This window comes from Bombus impatiens, unplaced genomic scaffold, assembly GCF_000188095.3.
Source record: "Bombus impatiens unplaced genomic scaffold, BIMP_2.2 scf_0151, whole genome shotgun sequence".
NCBI lineage: Eukaryota > Metazoa > Arthropoda > Insecta > Hymenoptera > Apidae > Bombus > Bombus impatiens.
Window position 1 is genome coordinate 2424071 of NT_176570.1, and position 19496 is coordinate 2443566.

The following is a 19496-nucleotide window of genomic DNA, read 5'->3' on the forward strand; positions in this document are numbered from 1 at the left end:
TACTCGCGTATACACGTTTGTAACAAAACCATTATTAACTTTAATTTCAGTTGCTAGATATATTAAATATGTTACAGTAAATACAGTAATGATACTCTCATTGCCATTCTTATTTATTAAACATATTACAATTTATCCAATTTATAGAGATCGATTGCGTGTATAACATTAAGCAGGTTGAGTTAACATCAACTATAAATAAATGCTCACACACGATTAGAACCTCGGTTACGTCCGAGACCGTAAAAGGAAAAGAACGCGCGAAGAATGATTAATGTTTGCACGTTTAGAATTTAGATAAATCATTCTTCCACTGTGTCATTTCTCGAAGATCATCATCTTCCCCTGCCATCTATAAATCCTTCGACCTTTATCCAACGACCGTACAACTCATCAACGGAAACTCGCGGCTAGCAACCAAGAATTAAAATCATCTAGCTTTTCGCATGAATTCCACGTTTCAACGACGAAGGCAATCAACGTATCATGATACTTCCAATAAAAAGGTCCGCAAAAAGAAACATCTAAACAAAAACAGAGAGACGAAACTCCAACGTCGTCGCATTAATGCATCGAGACCGACATTATGTTAATGACCCGGCTTCATTTTCATTCTTAAATACTCCATAAGTAGCGCTCGAACAGGAAACAAGAAGGAAAACGAAAAAATCCAGCGTGAAAGCACGACGAAAAAGAAAATATATTTATTACTTGGAACGTGGTAGAAAGTAAAGTCACTGAGCTGCGGAATAGGGTGCCATTTGCGACTCCATCGGGAAATAAAATTCCCTTTTTCGTTCTCTGGCCGTGATAATACACAGAGATAACATTTTTATTTTTACTTGTAAAAGCCTTACTTGAAAATCTGCTACGCACCTTTGTACGAATTAATATTTTTATAAACACTATTAAAGCAGAAATCTGTTTCATCTATGAAATATTATAACGAGTACTCTACCTTCGATATTTCATATATATATATGTCGAAGTCAGGTTGGCATTTTGGGGCGTTCGATGAACCTTTACTTACTTTACCGTCGCGAATGTAGCCAATATTTATCAATACGAATGTGGACACTACAAAAGGCTATGAGTAATGGTAATAGGATGGTCGAGATGATGGTGACAACGAATTCAGGTTCGATAACGAATCCACGATCCACGGGAGGACAAGTATCAACGTACTACTCGATTCGGATCACTCAATCGGCAATTCGTCCAACGACTCTAACACTCTAACTCTAACTCTCGTAATCCAAAAGAGGCTGCCCTTATATACTCCTGTCCCCGCTTCTCGGGTTAATCTTTGTTTTTAAGGAGAGCCTTTTATATGAAATTTAGGTATGAAATGATTATTCATTTCATACCACTGTCAGGTACATGCCCCTCCCGTGACCGTGGCTACGTTCGGTGACCTGCCATGTCACTTCGAACCCAAACCCATCATCATAAAGTTAGATTGGAACATTAGGACTATTTCTTATTTTTATTACTTAAGGGCGGCTATAGTAAAAGTCTGGACTAGTGTATTGGTGTTTTTCCCAACATTCCGAACGGGAAATCCCGCTGTCTTTCCATCTCCGACATATATATATTCACGTTTTATACCTGTGTACCTGAAATGCATAAAAATCCGCGATCTACTCATTTAACGCACACCAAATATTCGAACAAATTTATTTCATAGAAAATAACGTTTCGTTTCAATGTCCATTGATATTGGATCGGAGACAGAGATACGCAACAGATCATAGACTAAGTTACTTAATTTTCAAATAATCGAATAATTTTCCAATATGACAATTCATTTCGTTTATTTACGCGCAATCATTCTGACACGTTATTCGCGGTGAAATAACGAAATCGAGGAATACCGAGCGGAGGAACCACGGAGATGATTTCGGAGCTTCCCCTCGAGCACATCAGCGCGACACATATCGATCGAAGCGGCGAATTTACGGCCGGCTCGTATCTGGCGACGATTCGATGCGGGTGTTAAATGTTAATGGCCGTAGTCTGACGCGGTTTCGTGAACGTCGACGATTTTATTCCAACCATCGGTAACACGGATGATTCTACGAGACGAGATGGGATCGTGGATGATTTTACTTCTATAGTTCTATAGTAGGACGATCGATCAAGCCATCGAGAACTTTGTTACATTGCAATTTTTGCACAACTTTGAAGTTTCTGTTCGTATCAAGAGGATGTAATGTGGAAATTTGTAAGTTCGATAGATTCAGAAAAGGTTTAAAATTATGTAGAATATTGAAAATCCACCGTTAATTTTATACGAGAGTAATACAATATTAAGCAAGAGAAACAAATTAGATATAATTTGACGTTGCATCATTCAGGAAATTATCCAGGATATTATAAATTTACATCAATGATTCTCTGTTAAAGATAATTATAGTCGTTTCAACATTCAAAATAGATAAATGGGATAAAACCTAATACATTCGTAATAAAAAATATAGAATAAACGTGATTGTAAATGTTTAATTCATTCTAAACGAATGAAGTTTACATAACCGCATCTATGTAATCTATAAATCTGTTCTATCGTGGTAAAGTTACAATATCGAGTTAGAAAAACACTTATAATTAATTTTACTCCAATTTCCACATCATTATCATCTATACAATTCTAATCTTCTTACAAAAAACGTATAAAAGTACAAAAACATGCATGATAACTATCGACAGACGACAAGACGTAAGAGCAAGTGTTAAACTTTACGTAAAATAAGCCGAAGTATAAACGTTTGAAAACAACGAAATTCGCGAAAATTGCAAGCAATTCTTGTGCTTGCAGCCGCTGTTACGGCAAACAGGTTGTAACACCTTTCCCGTTTCCGAGTGCGCGAAAAATTTTCGGGTTTTCGCGAAATGAGGTAATTTTAATTTGCAGGAATGAAGTCCTCGTGTTACGTTTTTAGTCGCGCTATCTCGTATTTCGTTCTACTAAAAGCTGAATACTGAAATTTAAAAAAAAAAAGGAAAATTGATGCAAAAGAATAAAAGAAAGGAACGAGCTTCATAACGAACAAATTTTTAACAAGTTCGTTATGATTTAGAAAGAAAAAAAAATGATACGAGTGTTTTAATGACGAAACAGCTTAAACCGTAACTTACATCATGAATATCGAAAGAAATACAATTACGAAAGATGTTCGTCGTTTAAGATGGAACGGAAGATAGTAAACGCAGTGTACTTTTCAATTAGTTGTTATCGTCGCACGAAAGATTGTTATAAATTATTATTTCAATCGAATAACAGATAATGAGCGCGAGACGATAAGATCCGAAGATAAGGATACAATGGCAAATCTACCGGATTTTAAAATCGGAAACTAAAGGAACAGATAACGATCGAAGAAGGAACGTAAAATCGCCAACTAAATGTTGTAAAAATAGACTAATCGCTATGAGAGAAAAAGAGGGTTTCGCTATTCGAAAATTCCTCCACCCAAACGTTCGTTGCTGGCCATTAATTCACATACTGAAGGTTCTACCACATTTCATCATCATCCGGTGAAGGATAAATCTACCTGAACTCCTTGAATCTTTCAAAATCTCCTCGTCCTAACTCGTGGAAGACGTAACGTCTGAAACATCCGCCACATTCCAGAAAATAGTAACCTACGCCAGAAGCGTATTTTCATAAACTAATGCAAAATTGCAACACGATCGAACGAGGAGAAAATTGCATTGCACAACGTTCTCGTCACCAGGTACCTTTGTAATCCCAGACAATGCTATTTCCTCGAAATATTTCGCGTTAATTAAAGGCTTGTCCACGTCGAAGATAATGGACGCGAAACGTTGGAAAAGATAAAAATAAAAAAAGAGGTGCGGGTCCAAGGCATTCGATTTAAGGCAAGTGGTTGGCGTTATACAAGCTTCCTTTATTTATTCTCTTTCCTCCGCTTTTTTCCTTCCAGACAAGCTTATCTCGCCTTTAATGTCTCGATACGATCTTCACTTTTATCTTTTTCCATGTTTCTTTGCTTTTTTCTTCGTGTTTTTTTCTTTTTTTTTTGTTTCCTTCTGATGGCTTATTTATTTCTTCTCTCGTCAGTAATCGCTGATTTTGCGAACGAATATCGATCGATTGAATTTATGAATAATTATTGGAATAGTTGATCGTAATTTATAACGAATAGGGAATGGAGATAATTTTTTAAGATTTCCTCATTCACGATCGATATTCCGTAGATTTTTATATTCACGACAGGAACTCGATGAACAGGGAATACTTTAACGTGGAAAGTTTTCTTGTTACTCTGTTCGATGCCTTTGTACGTGAATAAGACCTGCATGTTTCTTCGGTTGTTATAAACTTCTAAGCTCATATTCCTTTCTTTACATCATACTTTTATGCTTGCTGTGCATTGTACTCTTTAAAATATTATACAAATACTTGTAGACTTTAATGCATATTTTAAATTAAATTTAGCTGGTCTCCGTTAAAAAATAAGTCAACAAAATAAATCAATCGTACACAAGATTTTTGTACGATTTTATATACAACTCTCTTTGATAGTTTATTCGTAGATTCAAGCTTTATTTAATAATTTTCTAGACGATGATACAACTTGAAGACACATTTCGAGGTAATTAGTATTTTTGTTAAGAAAACGCTAAATCTTGACTAGTACTTCTACACTAAGCCATTTTCCTAATGAACTTCTCTAAGGTAGTAAATGTTCTGTAAAATATACATATCTCCAACATAATTCTAACATTCCCTAGAAAGAAATTTCCATTTCTGAATGTCTTTATATGCACCCCCTTATTAACTCTCTGTTCTTGAAATGTTAGGTAGAAGGAAATGTTAAGAGATAACTCGACTGCGACTGCAATCTACATCAAAGAAAAAAGAAAACAACTCCTCAAATTCAACCAGTAATTGCAAAAGTATTACTAAACCATAATAGTGGTTTTGTAATGAAAGTTCCAAAGAATACAGAAAACTTCATAACAATATTGTCATTCGCTCCTTTCATTGAAACTAATTTTATCCAAACTATAATTTTAAACAGAAATTGAAGAGATTGCTTCAGCAAAGAGGACAAATTTAAATTATATTTATCGGAGGCGAAAAAAGATATATGTTTCATATTCAAATATACAAAATGTTGTTACTATAAGTATTAATTGATCATTAATTTATACCACGTTGCAAAAAGTGATTTGATTTTCATTGATACTGAGTTGGTTTCTGTTGGTTTACTCGAATCATTGGATAGTGGAATTGTCTCCTTATTACAACAGCTCTTCCAAATAATTGCAGGAATATTCCCATGCTTTTTTAATTTTTGCAAAATATTATATTGTATTTGCTCGCTTTTCTCTGACGATATTATCCCAGTCGTTCACATCGTTGAACATTCTTTAGCCCATGAAATTCATTTTAGTTTAATCATTCTAAAAAATTTAGTAAACGCGGTTCACCGATGACTACCGTAGCGGACAACGTGTTAACAACATTGAACATCTTTCGTAAGAAAATACGTAATACTAAAACATAACTTTTCAAATGTCGGAGATCACACTGTCACCGACCGAAGATGCAACTCACTGCTTTATTAAATACAATTTGTTCCGTTAAAAATGAGCCTGATACCCAGGCAGACGCGTACGGGATATTTCGAATTTCGTGACAGGATCCATCGACCGGGGCAGGAACATGTTATTAGCGTCGCGATGATACACTTACGTAATGGAAAAAGCGTCGGAACGCGGACAGCGTGGTTCCTTTTTATTATGCTCTGTACTCTGGCTAATGTATACGCTATACATGCGCGGTCATCATCGATCACACGCGCAACTTCACCGCAAAAATGTAAATTTTCTCGACCACGAGAGGAGCTTTTTGAAAAGACGCAACACAGCCGAGCCGAAATTCCAATAAGAAACACTGGACGTGTAACAAGGCTGGGCGAATTCAAAAGGGGAAAGACTGGTGTTTCGGATCGATTGGAAATTGTACTGATGTTCGTCTGCTCGCGTGTTGTTTATTTTTTACTTCGATGTTTTAAAAATCGAAGAGTTGAAAATGATAAACGAAGCAGGCAAGTGCGAGGAAAATAAAAAATTATTTTATTTCTTGATGGTAACATGTTTAATTCATTTTGAAATAATTAATGGTAAAAAAAGAAGTTCCTTTTTCTCTATACCTCAGCATACTTGTTATTCTTTCTTAATCCGATATTCTCATCTTTTCCAGCAATTTTCTAATCCTAAAAGAGAGAATTGAATACACTGTAATTTAGTAGCGACAATCTCAAAATCACAGCCAACCATCTTATTATCTTGAAGATCAATAAATTCATGAAAAGAAATGGAAACTTGATCGTAAATTGCTATTATCAAGATAATTAAGATTTGGGAGAAAGTTCTTTTTTATTCTAAGCATGAAAATTGTTACATGCAATTTCTCACATAGCTCTTTATTAAATTATAATATTAATTATATATAATTCGAGCTGATTGAATTAAATAAATGACATTGTACAACAAATTAATGATTAATGATACATTTAGTATCGATTATAGGGTACGACACGGACGGACGAAAGACACCTTCGAGCAGTTTAAAATCGGTTTCGTGTCAAGCTGAATTTTCACCGCCATAGAGTGAAATCAGCAATGACTGTATGGACAAGGCAGCGTTCGTCGAGTATGACTCACGATTTCATAGCCTTTTTCAATAATAATATCAACCTCGTGGACGAAATAAAGCAGTTTACTGTGACACGCGTACAACACCAAACGAGCATACGACAAAGTTAAAATATATAGTGACTATAACCAATATATATAACGACTATAATCAACGTTTCCTTGTCCCTTTGAGACAACAGATGAAATTTATTTCAGTATTCTACATTTGGGGAATGTGTTTAAGAAAGTTATGTTAAAGATAATTAGCGCTATAAGCATTTTTATTGATACGTAAATAATTAAATACAAAATTTAAATTTTGTTTTCGTATTTTGGATATCTAAATGATTAGTAGAAATTTGTAAAATATAGTTTTTTATCGAATACCATACTGATTTATTTCTGCAGCTTTATAAAAAAATACAATGATATATAATAACAGAATTTCATTAAGTTGAAGATTGACGATTGAAATGACACATGTGACCTCATTATTGCTGTACCGTAATTCATAAATTTAAACATGTGAAAGTTGTAAGATTCATTTAACACAGCTTTTTAACACTTGTTACACTCATACACAGCACAAACAGTTTAATCATAATCCCCTGAATTGCTGATAAAGATATAAGGAATTTATAAATACGCGATTTCTTTTTATACCCGTAAAGATAATCTAACACAAGATTTAAATTGCAGATTTTTTGTGGTTAAATACAACATTACGTTACAACATTACTGCTCTATGCCTAGTGTTATCCCACTTTAATAACTTTCTATTGCCATGAGCACTGTGATTGCAATCTATTTAATACCAAAGACACCTGAACGGGGTAAGAACTTCAGAATTCACGATGAAAGACCGTAAAACATAGTAAAGCAATCTCATACAAAACTTTAGCCCAAACGTTTCTATTCTACATGTAAAATCATAATACAAACTTTACAAAACCAGTTTCTGTCTTTATCTATCGGTATACCGTACTGTTGCAAGTAGAACAATTACTATCTTCTTGTTAATTAACTCACTAGTAACGTGTAAAAAACACTCCCTATTGTGTTATACTTCCCATATGTAACAAAGCCTTGTAATTCTTCACAAATCCCTGTGGAAGATCAAAGCTAATACAACATTTTTAAATAGTAGATATTATATTGTATCCCTATACCTAGCAAATTCCTTATACAAAATAAGCTTCAGTAAAGAGTTAAAAAATAATATCGTATTACACTGTCTACACGTAAAATAATATATAAATATCAGAGTATCATAATACAGTTAGTTTGAGCAATGTCATTAGTACTATAGAACAAGCAATATGACACTTCCATACACAATTTAATTGTAATCTCATCGATGATGAAGCACAGTGAGGAAAACAAAGATGAGATAAAACAAATCCGACTTATCTCAGTAAAATAAATAAAATTTTAATAAAACGATGATGCCATCGTGATCGTAAAACTTTTCCCAGCGACGGCGACGCGACGGCGACTTTTTGCGGAGGGCGTAAGTCACGTCACGAGACACGAGTCATCGTGAAACTACTTCCGTTTGCGGAATGAAAGCCGCTTTGCAAGAAGACTTACGATATGCAGAGCACGTAACCGGCAACGACCAACGGCTACTACCCCCTGTTTCACGGTCGAGAAATCTTCAAGATCATGAAAATTTACTTTTTCAACCCCGTGGCTGTGTAATCGTGTTTTCGTGCAGAGAAGTCCATCGGCCGACCAGAAGTGGCAGCGTTTCACTAAGCAAATCGCGTCTGAGTCACTTTAAAACGTGTTCGATGATTCCGAGGAACAAGTTCACCGCTAACGCGCAAAATTAAATGGAAAGATAGACTAAACATTGATTTGATTCTTGTTAGATAAAGTTGAGTCTTTAAAATGAAAAGACTGTGATCTCAGTAATAAGATTTGTCTGATACGAATTGTTAACCCCTGATCTTATATTTTACACGTTTACACGTGGCTGTAGAGTTTCATTTTCTCCAAATCGCTCAATCTTATGTAGGTACATGATTAGTGTCCAAAACTACTGCAAGAATAAATGACTTACTTTCGAAGTTGATTATCGTAAAAGAATGGTACAAACAATTGTAAATTCCATTTCATCATTACTTTTCTCTACTTTTCAATTTATGGAATGAATCAGTGTGGTTCCTAACCAGCTGCTCATATGAAATCTACATTCAGTAAACCAGTCTCATAGTCTGGAATTAAAATTAGAGTCAACATTAAGCTTGGATACAAGTATAGTCTACCTGGTCGTGTAATCCACACCACAAGTGCAATTCAAAATTTTAAGGTAAGGGGTAAACCAACGTTTGTGTGGCACATAAATTTCGTAGTGAGCGATTGTCGTGCAACAGCGACGGTTAGCATGCAAGTTTCCAATGCTCCGTCCGTCGCTCGCCGACGGTCAGAAATGCGGGTGGCCTTTAATTGTAGCTTCAATATTAATTTCGTCAATCGGGACCGTTTCGTGATCACTACATACGTCCTTATCGAATACGTTTTCACCACGCGCACTGATATACACACACATGTAAGAACACACATATAAGTACACAAACACGATGTTACATAGTCTCACAATAGAGCACGATATATGTATATGTATATATATATATATACATGATAATATATATATATACACATATACACATAACAAACAATATCGCGATGACTACGAGACGTTGGCTGAGAGCAACAACGGCAGCATGACATGCTTGCTAGTGGCTTCCTTCGACCGACGATCGGTCAAAACAAATTCGCACCACGATACAATATCGGTTGGTGTGAATGATTAGAACAGGGGCTGATTCTGAGATTCAAATGAACGAATCGTCGTACAGGATGAAAGCACAGGAAGAGAGAAAGAATGGAAAGTAAGCAATAAAGAGAAAGAAAGAGAGAGAGATAGAGAAAGGAAGGAAGAAGAGCTCTGGAGGTACGATGAGAGCTCTCGTAGCAGGTACGCTTACCTCTTGGTGGCGTCGAGCAAGGCGCCCTGGAAGCACTTGGCACCGTGAACGAAGGACACGACGATGATGTCCGGTAGCGCGGACTCGACGGTCACGAGGATCTTGTCGCCCCTGGCGAGCGTGAGCGCGGACAGGGCCACCGTGTCCGCCGCCATCTTGGCTCGTTAGAATTATTGCTCCTCGCCGTGTCGAGACCCGTCGTCTCTCTCTCAGCGGATGACGTGAGGAGCGGCTGGGGCTGCCTCACTCTCCTCCGTGTATACGGAGGCCATGGGCTCTGCGAGGCATGCTTGGGGTGGGGGAGACAGGAGGGCAGTCTCGGCCTGCTTGCTTGCTCGCTTGCTCGCTTGTTCGCTCGCTTGCTTTCCTAGCAGCCACCACCGCCAGCCGCGCCGCATTTCACGTTTGTGCACAGCTGGGCACCCGTTCCCCATTGCGCATGCGCCGCTCGCTACCCCCACCAAGCCGGCGCAACATCGTAACGTCATGCTATGAACCCTCGACTCTTCATCAAATTAGAAATATTCCTTAAACTTATTTTTTTATTGAATATTCCAAGATATTAATGATTATTCTTAGTAATTTAGTGGAGTATATCGATACCATTATGCTTGGATAAATATTTATTAATCTGTTAATCCATGTGATATATATACATATATATGTTGTTACTTTTTATTTGAATAAGAATAAAAAATAAAGATGGCGAAGTATTGGAAAATTTGCTAATTTATTAACATTGTAATATAATCAATATAGAAATATGTAAAATTATAATAAAATTTTCAATTTTCTCCAATTTTGTAATCTTTTAAAAAAGATTGAAATGAATTGTTGAAAAATGAAAACTGAGACCATATTTTTATAGTAATTGTAACATAGTTTTTAAAAATGTTGGAAATCAATTTGGGAAACGAGGATGTAGCTAATATATCTTCATACGGTCCTGTACTATTTTGCTTCAGGACAGTAAAAAGCATCCACGGTTCCCTTCTCCTGTGATGAACAAACCCCATACAGAGGATAGTGTGTTTTAAGATCCAAAATCTCTTTTCTTGAAGCTTTATCTCTTATTTATTAATGGAACATACGTTTCCTCTTGTAATTTATCTTGTCCAGCTAGCAAAATTTTAGCCAGTTGGTTCTGAATGGAATTTTCTTTTATACATTGTATGCCCGATATAGATACACCACTATACACACATACTTTTCGTAAGCATTCTTTCTGCATATCATGGTGGGAACAACTTGAAAGAATGAACCATTACTCCCTATAGAAACATATTCCATGTTTGAGGGCTAATTATACATACTGATAGGAATAAATTTTATAAATGTGATTATTCTAGCGTATGAGTGAAATGATAGTTGAGGAATATATTTCTTAAATATTTCAATGAGAATTTATGGCTATATTCCAGTTTAATCGTTACGCTTCTAAACTAACATTTATCTTGTTCTTATAAGTTGTTAAGTTGCTAAGTTTAAGCTATGACACATAATCCTTCTTAATATTTAATAAATTATATATACATACATTTACCATATACATATCATGGTAAAGTTAAGAGAAAAATTAAAGTTTACTAGTAAATAGTAAATTGGCACAAAAAAAGATAATGATGATAGCAAAAAAGTACCTCCCTGAAGTGATTCTAGTTACTTTTTTGATACAACATTTATTTTCTTCCACCCGGTTTTGATAAAAGAAGATAAACTCTTGATGAAACAGGAAATTGAGTCATAGTTAGATCATAATTTTAGTGAAAAATATATCAAGAGACTTTTATAAATATTTTATAAAAGATAGTAAACTGAGATTAAAGTACAGTTTTTATTTTATATGTGATAGTGGCTTAATAGTAAAAAATTGTAGAAGTACTATGAATAAGTTGACTTTAAATCAACTGGGACATTAATCTGTGAACTCTCTCGTCATAATTTTATTGATGAAGATAAAGTAAATGATACAAATGCGGCAAACAACTTTAATTCACTTTCGAATTCATTTTCGCTAACTACGTTTCTTAATTCTATTAATCACAGAGCTCATATCGGAAGTAGCTAGGGCAAGGAGGAGAGAGCAGAGAAAGGCAAGCAAAAATTTAAACAAAGAAACAACTAGAAGCCAAAATTATATCGCGAATATTACGAAACAATAATTCGTGACAGTTTTAGCTACAATATGGTGACGCGTAACAAACGAGGTCGAGCTCTACTTTTCACGAGTACGGAAGTGTACAGCTTAGTCGGCCTAGTGCTCTAAGTTTTCGTGCATTGGCCACTACGACGTGGCCAAAACAGCAAAAAACGACAAAAACGGGCTGGCACGTACATAACAAAGGGAGGCAAAACGAGAAAGGCAAAGGAAAAAAGAAAAAGATAGAAAGAGAAACGACAAGCTAACACTCGCTTCCGCTCGTCGGTAAAGAAAATCACGTCAAGAACATTTCAGGAATTCGACAGGAGCGGCCGTGAACTTGATTTTGTTCGCTAACCTCCGTACTGAGCGTTGTTTAAACTTTCTCTGGTCTGTCCATCTCGTAACTTTAACAAAAGAATCTTGCAATCCGACACAACAAGAACAAAACGAATAGCAATTGACGAGGACAAGGTCGAAAGCTCAGCAATGTAATTTAATAAGTTTTATCTACATCGAGCAATTCTTTATCGAATATATGTAGTAAACAGTTCGAATCGCGGCGTAATACGTAGACCAAGTCCATTTGAGCGGACCTACGTATACGTCTTCGATATTAGTTCCTACCACTGTCAATATTATTGCGCAACTCAGAATATTGCGCGTTCCATATTGAACGTTTAGGGCGTTCTTTAAACTGATATGGAATTAGGAAGCGTTACACCCTGATAAGTTCTTGCGAGAACAACGATCATTGTCTCCGTACAGAGATACCAAGGGAAAGATAGTAGAACCGATGCAGGAAGTTGTTGCTTCAAATAACGCCTCTTGAACGGCTTTGATATTTCGGATGGACTTTTATATGCCATTGTAGTTGTGTATATGTGTTAATTGAATATTCGTAGCTAGCGTCGTGCAGATGACACTATTTCGAGCAATGTGTTCTAGAAACCTCTTTCACATCTGGTAGATTCCAAAATTTAATTACGTCTACAAGAAACACGCTACCCACAAAAGATATGGATCTGCATGTTCTTTCATTTTGGCATTTATGAGCTTATATTAATCTTGAAACTTCCATGTTGTTAAAATATACCTAGCTAGAAAAACAAAATAGTTAACGAAATAATGAAACAGCTTTTAAGAGACATTATATTAAATGCAAAGTAATTAGTCAAATAACATTTAAAGGTAGTTGACTAAATTGAGGTAAACGATTGCAATTAACATACACATTCACGAATCATTATTTAACGTAATAAATGTGGAAACATAGTGATACTACCCGAAATTATAACATCAATTCTATCACAGTTATAACATAACTTTTACACTTTCAATATGCACGTGAATTCAAGTGCAAATTCGCAAAATTTATTTAAATATAAATTAATATTTTGAAAACATACCCGTTTTACATAAGAAACACAGTATAGAATGCAATAATATTTAAATTATATGTACATCAAGAACGATTGTATGGGCATACATATATGTATTATAATTTATAATGTACATTTATAAAGCGTTCCTCCTCTTTTGTATGTGTGTCAACGGAAATTAAATTCTGCGAAGTACAGTTATTGCATTCAAAATAACTGAAAAAAGTAAGCTTCGATTTTATTGTCGTTGCCATATCGGCAAGCAGCCTGGAATAAATTGGCAGATGATTACGTCACCTTCGAATTCAATTGTAATATCTTATTTCTTGTTATTAATATAAAATTATTTATCGTGTCATTATTAAATAATTTGTGAAAAGCAGATTAATTAATATTATATATAACATATACATTAATCGAATTTTATTTACACATTATATCCAAAAATGTCAAAATAATTTGAACATAGTCTATACCAAAAATCAGCTTAATCAAATTTTATGTAAAAATTTGATCTTATAAGGTAGCCTGTTACTTGTATTAAAACAGTAGATTCTAATGTTGAAGCAAGCAACAAAAACTAAAAAAGAAGAATTGTTAGAAATTATCGATCCTTTCAATATTCAATAAAGATAGACAGACAACGACCCATGAGGAAGAAAAGGAAGAATCATTCAAACGGAGCGAATGGTACGATGATAATAACAATAATAAAGACAGCGGTGTCCGGGAAGGGACAAGCGCAGGGGCGTAGCAAGGTAGCTGGCGCTAGTGTAGGGTACCAATCAGCTGGCGTGCGCGGTGTTACGGTAGACAGCAGAACAGAACAGGCTCTCTGGAAGTGACATACGTTTTCACGGGTAAGCGAACAAAAAATTGGCTGCCACTTATATGCGTTACATAATATGCGGTCGTGCACGTGTAGTTTGACATAGTGCGGCCGAAGGTGAAAATACACACGAACATTCGGCTATTTTGCTACGTCGTTCTTGAATGAAAATGTGCCTGTATTTAAACAGAAAGTGGGTTGTTCTTCAACTGCCAGCCTGTCTTGTCGAGAATGGTCGATAATTGACCAGAACCGAGATACCCTGCTCGAGATCATTCGAAAATGCAAACACGCAAGTATCTTGCCATGACGTCATACAAATGAAAGACGATAAAATATAGCCTGAATATGGGAGACAAAACAAACACATCCCTAGACTTACATACTAAACTACATATGATCAATACACGTTACACTGTACGTAGTGGCTTAGGTTATGCCGTACGCCGTATACCGTATTTTCGTGGACGCAGGGCCCGCGAAGATAAGGATACGCGCATGCAATTTCGGCTATCGAACTTTACCGACTGAAACCGGGTGTCTTACATACTTAACAATAATATATCGATTGATGGATCGAATTTGGCATTGTCTGTTAATTTTCTATTATAATTCATATAGTCTGCGTTTGCCTTTTAGAGTCTCGCTCGTACATTGAATGGTATGTTCGGTGTCACAGTGTCAAATAATCGATACGTACGCCTTCTCTATTTGCAAACGATCTTTCGAACGTTTTGCACCATATACCATTAAAGCATAAAACATTTAATGTGACAATCTCGGTACGATATTAACATTCAGTGGTTTTTGTGCGTCCTTGTTATTTCGTTAGATAACACTATAGATAAAATTTGTATTTACAAAGCAACGACAAAGTGATCTTACTAATGCATTGGTTGCACCGTGTACGAATTATATCTTTCATTTTTATTATATTCGTAATATTATATTCGATATTATTTCACATATAATTTTAACTTATTTGAGTTTCCTCTACCTACTTTTGCCAACATAACGAATTATTACAAATTCGAAATTTAAAGTATATTCTTATCAGTGAAAGAGTAAGACGATAAAATGTCTTCTAATCTCTAGACCGAATGTTTCATAAATTTAACATATTCTCAAAAACAAACAATTCACAACCTACCCACGAAACAGTTAACTTGAAAGTACACCATTCGGTAAACAACGATTTTAGAGTTCACCGTGAATATTTTGTAAATACATAATAACAATATTTCTACATATTACACAATGACCATAAGTCATTGGTAAACCTGTCTCTATACATACTATATTAACGGACTTCATCAACTTCATCGTTTCAACCGGTCCTTTCTGCTTTTTGATATCGTTTGCTAAAATATGCTTTAAATGTCAGTTTAATAGATTGCATTTCACGTTTATTGACAAAGATTGAGATCGCAGTACCCTCAAAGATGAGGGAGGAGAGACTGGACGTCGACCGACCTCTATGGGATCTTAGCACCTTCGTAGGCAGATGGAAGCATTTCTTGTGGCAAACTGATTTCCGCACTTGTACCGTTGGTGATTCCCAGTTGCTAGCAGCAAAGAAACTATGCAAAGACTATAAGTGAGTATGAGCAATCGGTTTAGTTTTGCTTGACCACTAGCCAATCTATTGGACTATTACATAAACGTAAAACTTATAGAAAACAAATGATTTGTTACGTATGAGCGCAAGACGTTTACGTAGATTAATACACATTTTAATTTATATATCAGAAATTTTAATATATTATGTATGATTAAGAGGGTACGACAATTAAGGACATTTCAATGTTATTTATATTTTTCTATGGTAATAATAATTAAACAATAAAAGTGTGTGAGTTGTAATAATAGCGAAATATGTTTCTACATATTATATTATATTGTATTACTTGCTCGTTATCAGTCGGACAAGAAGATATTAAATTATTCGATATTACTTTGTAAGAACTCTTATAAAAAATATTTTCTTGACATTAATCTTGTTTTACGATTGACAGAATGTGATTTGAAGTATGTGATACAAGAATCGCGTCTTTTCATGGCGTCTTTATCGTGCTTGAAGAAACATTATTGCATAACGAGTGTTATCGATAAATACAGTTTACTATGTTAAGTATTTCAAGGATAAAACGATATAATTATGTTCTAACAAAATCGTTACTTATAAATAAAGATCGCACTAACAATCACAGTTATTATAATTAAAAATATTTCACTAAGTATCTTTTATGTTTAAAATATATCCATTTTAAATTCTCATAGTATATTTATAAAAAGCAAATAGAGTCATTTTAATCTATAATTTAATTGTTCAAGAAAATAATTGGAAAAAATTAAAAGCGATTGTCATTCTATAAATATAGCATTCTATTTAAACTTTAAATATAGAGAGCTGACCTTGAAACTCCTTTCACGCCTCCGCATTCCCTTCTCTCTCCGTGGAATTTTAACAGCCTTTTTCAACCCCATATACGAGTGTGTATTTTATTTCATAGTTCAGTTTAATTGCATGAATTTTCTCAATCGTACTTCTAGTGTATAAAATAAATTAAAACATACGCTATATAAGGAATAAAACGCAACAATAGTTTTTCAGATGCAATTCGACCATCTTTCCTTGCATGTTTTGCTCGATTTCTCTAATGAAGGATTACGATGCAGGTGATTACGTACATGTAATTTATATAATATAAGTAACCATGGCACGGATGAAAGAACGATTTTATGGGAAACGGAAGTCATAAGGATCTTGCATCGAATCAGATTTTTATTTTAATCCCGTAGCAGGTGATCGAAAGATTTACATTCTATTACGTATCATATTGAAGAAAAAAGGAAATAAAAATCTATCGGTCACTGCAGGCATTGCAAATATTCTCCGCGGCATCTTTACATTCCTTTTCTTCATGAATTGATAGTGTCGGTTGGTCAATTGTGTAATGTATTAGCCGATTGTAAAACTAGTAAAATAATCTTTTCTGGGGAAAAGAAGACAATAAATCAAGCCTGTGTACAAAATTGTAGATTTTCAGACAAAAGATTTATCGATAATTGTACCAAAAAAGAAAATAATATTTGAACATTTTTAAAAGTGAAATACTAGGGAGGGAAATACATAGTTAGGAACATATTTTCAATAATTTTAATCTAAATTAAGATTTCAGAAAGAATATTTCATGTGAATGCGCATATTTCCTGTAACTTGAAGAAATTTCTCTGTCATCTTTCTGAATCGTTCCTTAAACACGCTCTATCTAATTGTTTAGAGTGATACTATTCCTTCATTTGTATTTCTTGCAAATTTTTCGATACACGTAGTTATTATCAGAATTTTTAACATAAATTTTCACGTATCCTTATAACTCGCTGTTTTTGAGTCTACGAAAAATCAATAGTCTGTTTATCCCTTAGACTTGGGAAGGAGCCAGCTGGTACAACCCGGGAGCAAATCATCTATGCTAAGAAGCTTTACGAGTCAGCCTTTCATCCCGACACCGGTGACCTGCAGAATGTCTTCGGTAGAATGTCCTTTCAAGTGCCAGGCGGAATGCTTATCACTGGTGCTATGCTTCAGTTTTACAAGTAAATTGTCTCTTTGCATATTGTCCACCTTAAACTATGCCACTGTAAACAAGATAACATTCTCGAAACGCAAGAAATTTAAAAATTCATTCAATAGCAATTTGTTTTCAAAGATAATTTTTTAAAAATGAAGCAATGGAATATAGACAAATTCTGTATTAATATGGCTCTTGAGATTAATTTTACGAAAATACTAATTAATCTTTTTTTGTAATAGATTTAATTCCAAGTAGCAGAAATATCCTTGATTTTCGATTGAAAGATGTAACTATTTTGTTGACTTTGTAGAATTTATTTTATATAAGCATTTTATACGAAAAAGACTGTTCATTCACAACAATTGTTGCAGAACAACCACAGCTGTGGTTTTTTGGCAATGGGTAAACCAGTCGTTCAACGCGTTCGTTAACTATACGAACAGAAATGCCAACAGTCCTACGACCGTGTCTCAATTAGGACTGGCATACGTCAGTGCTACCTCAGCGGCCATGATAACGGCTATAGGATTCAAGTCCTTTTGGGCAAAACGGGCAAGCACCCTTATGGCGGTAAAATGTTTAATTCCTGAAAACTCAAATTAATACTTTCGTAACAAATTGACTTCAAAATGATTCTGTGTCACAAAGCTATCCTTTTAATTATTTGATTAAGTATAATATTTGGAAGTTTAACTATTTAGCGCTACGTGCCGTTCGCTGCCGTGGCAGCTGCAAATTGCGTGAATATTCCCCTGATGCGGCAGAACGAAATCACTAATGGAATCGACATCAGTGACGAGAATGGCAATAAGTTGACCAAGTCAAAAGTAGGTTGCATTCAACGTTCGTTATAGAATAAAGTGTACCACTGAAGAGAAGTAAATACATGATCCATTTCAGTTCGCCGCAGTTAAAGGTATCAGCCAAGTAGTCATCTCGAGAATTGTTATGTGTGCACCTGGCATGTGTAAGTATAAAATGTAGAGCACGAGATCAAACGCGTGCTAACTTAATGAAACACAAATTTATATGGTTCAGTGATTCTACCACCCATGATGGAAAGACTAGAAAAATATGCTTGGATGCAGAAGATCAAATTTTTGCACGCACCTATACAAGTTATGTTGGTCGGTTGTTTGTAAGTATTTTTTAAACATATATTTTTTAAATTTTAGATTACTGTAACATTATTAGTCGACTACAGTGGTTTAAAGGTAGGACGTTCATAGAAACAAAAATATTCATTAATATTTCAGTCTGACGTTTATGGTTCCTACGGCATGTGCGTTATTCCCTCAAAACTGGTGAGCTTTTATAAATTTTATACATATATATTTTATCAAACGAACAATACAATTCTTTTACATTGAAAATCAATCAATGTTTACCACATTTTGCGCTAAATATTTATATATTGACCCAAAAATTAACATATATAAATAATAACCAATACATATTTTGTGTAAACATAATTTTTATTTATACTTTGTATATATTTCATAGCTCAATTAAATCTTCTGATTTGGAACGCTGGGAGCCTGAAAATTACGAACTTTTGAAGAAGAATTGTAAAAGCAGAGATATACCCAAATACTTATACTTCAACAAAGGTTTATAATTCATAGAGAACGTAGTCGTGATAAAAAATCATCGAGGACGCTCTTTTTTATCACCCTTAGGGGATAAGCGAGCTAATTAATAATGGAATTGAAATTTTCCCATAGAATAATGTCGGGAATATTTTTAGTTTTCTGCTGGTTCAGAGGGTGAAGAGAGCTTGTTTCGAGGAGAACAATAAATACGACAATATTGCATTTCGAATAATTCTTGTTCTATATAGCAATACATTTTATTTGTAAATTTCATAATATACATGCTAAATCAGTGCATTTTATTATTCAT

At 34.7% G+C, this 19496-nt stretch overlaps 2 protein-coding genes and 1 long non-coding RNA gene across 8 annotated transcripts in view; 1 reads left to right on the top strand and 2 right to left on the bottom strand.

The window, feature by feature from the left end:
• LOC100747282 (PWWP domain-containing protein 2A-like) overlaps window positions 1–10079 on the bottom strand; it is a 41498-nt gene extending 31419 nt beyond the window's left edge. The window contains exon 1 of one of the 2 annotated variants that reach the window (XM_012382299.3): window positions 9666–10079. In XM_012382299.3, the coding sequence (XP_012237722.1) occupies window positions 9666–9820 (155 nt within the window). In that variant the 5' untranslated portion in view covers window positions 9821–10079. The remainder of the gene's footprint in view (window positions 1–9665) is intronic. The other variant, XM_003487329.4, reaches the window with a different exon arrangement.
• On the bottom strand, window positions 8608–9659 carry LOC112212342. The gene is made up of 2 exons (XR_002946156.2): window positions 9004–9659; window positions 8608–8891 (listed from the first exon to the last, which is right to left on the bottom strand). It is a non-coding gene; the product is annotated as an uncharacterized LOC112212342 (long non-coding RNA).
• A 3815-nt stretch (window positions 10080–13894) lies between the features above and the next one.
• On the top strand, window positions 13895–19479 carry LOC100747519 (sideroflexin-2). Of its 5 annotated transcripts, XM_024365803.2 has the most exons (10): window positions 13916–14047; window positions 14207–14308; window positions 15435–15613; window positions 17446–17616; window positions 17966–18164; window positions 18296–18421; window positions 18495–18561; window positions 18633–18732; window positions 18851–18898; window positions 19098–19479. In XM_024365803.2, exons 3-10 carry the CDS (start codon window positions 15459–15461, stop codon window positions 19210–19212), a joined length of 981 nt encoding a protein of 326 aa, XP_024221571.1. In that variant the 5' UTR covers window positions 13916–14047; window positions 14207–14308; window positions 15435–15458; the 3' UTR covers window positions 19213–19479. The 5 variants fall into 5 exon arrangements, with proteins under 5 accessions (XP_012237726.1, XP_024221571.1, XP_033175302.1 ...); XM_012382303.3 differs by lacking the exon at window positions 14207–14308 and having other exon boundaries at window positions 13895–14047; XM_033319411.1 differs by lacking the exon at window positions 13916–14047 and having other exon boundaries at window positions 14079–14308.
• The last annotated feature ends 17 nt before the right edge of the window (window positions 19480–19496 follow it).

What these genes read in the sequence shown, in the direction of transcription:
- LOC100747519 (XM_012382302.3), top strand. An exon ending in AAACTATGCAAAGACTATAA is followed by an intron (nt 15,614 to 17,445) that starts GTGAGTATGAGC and finishes TTTATCCCTTAG; the next exon opens with ACTTGGGAAGGAGCCAGCTG. An exon ending in TATGTGTGCACCTGGCATGT is followed by an intron (nt 18,562 to 18,632) that starts GTAAGTATAAAA and finishes TATATGGTTCAG; the next exon opens with TGATTCTACCACCCATGATG.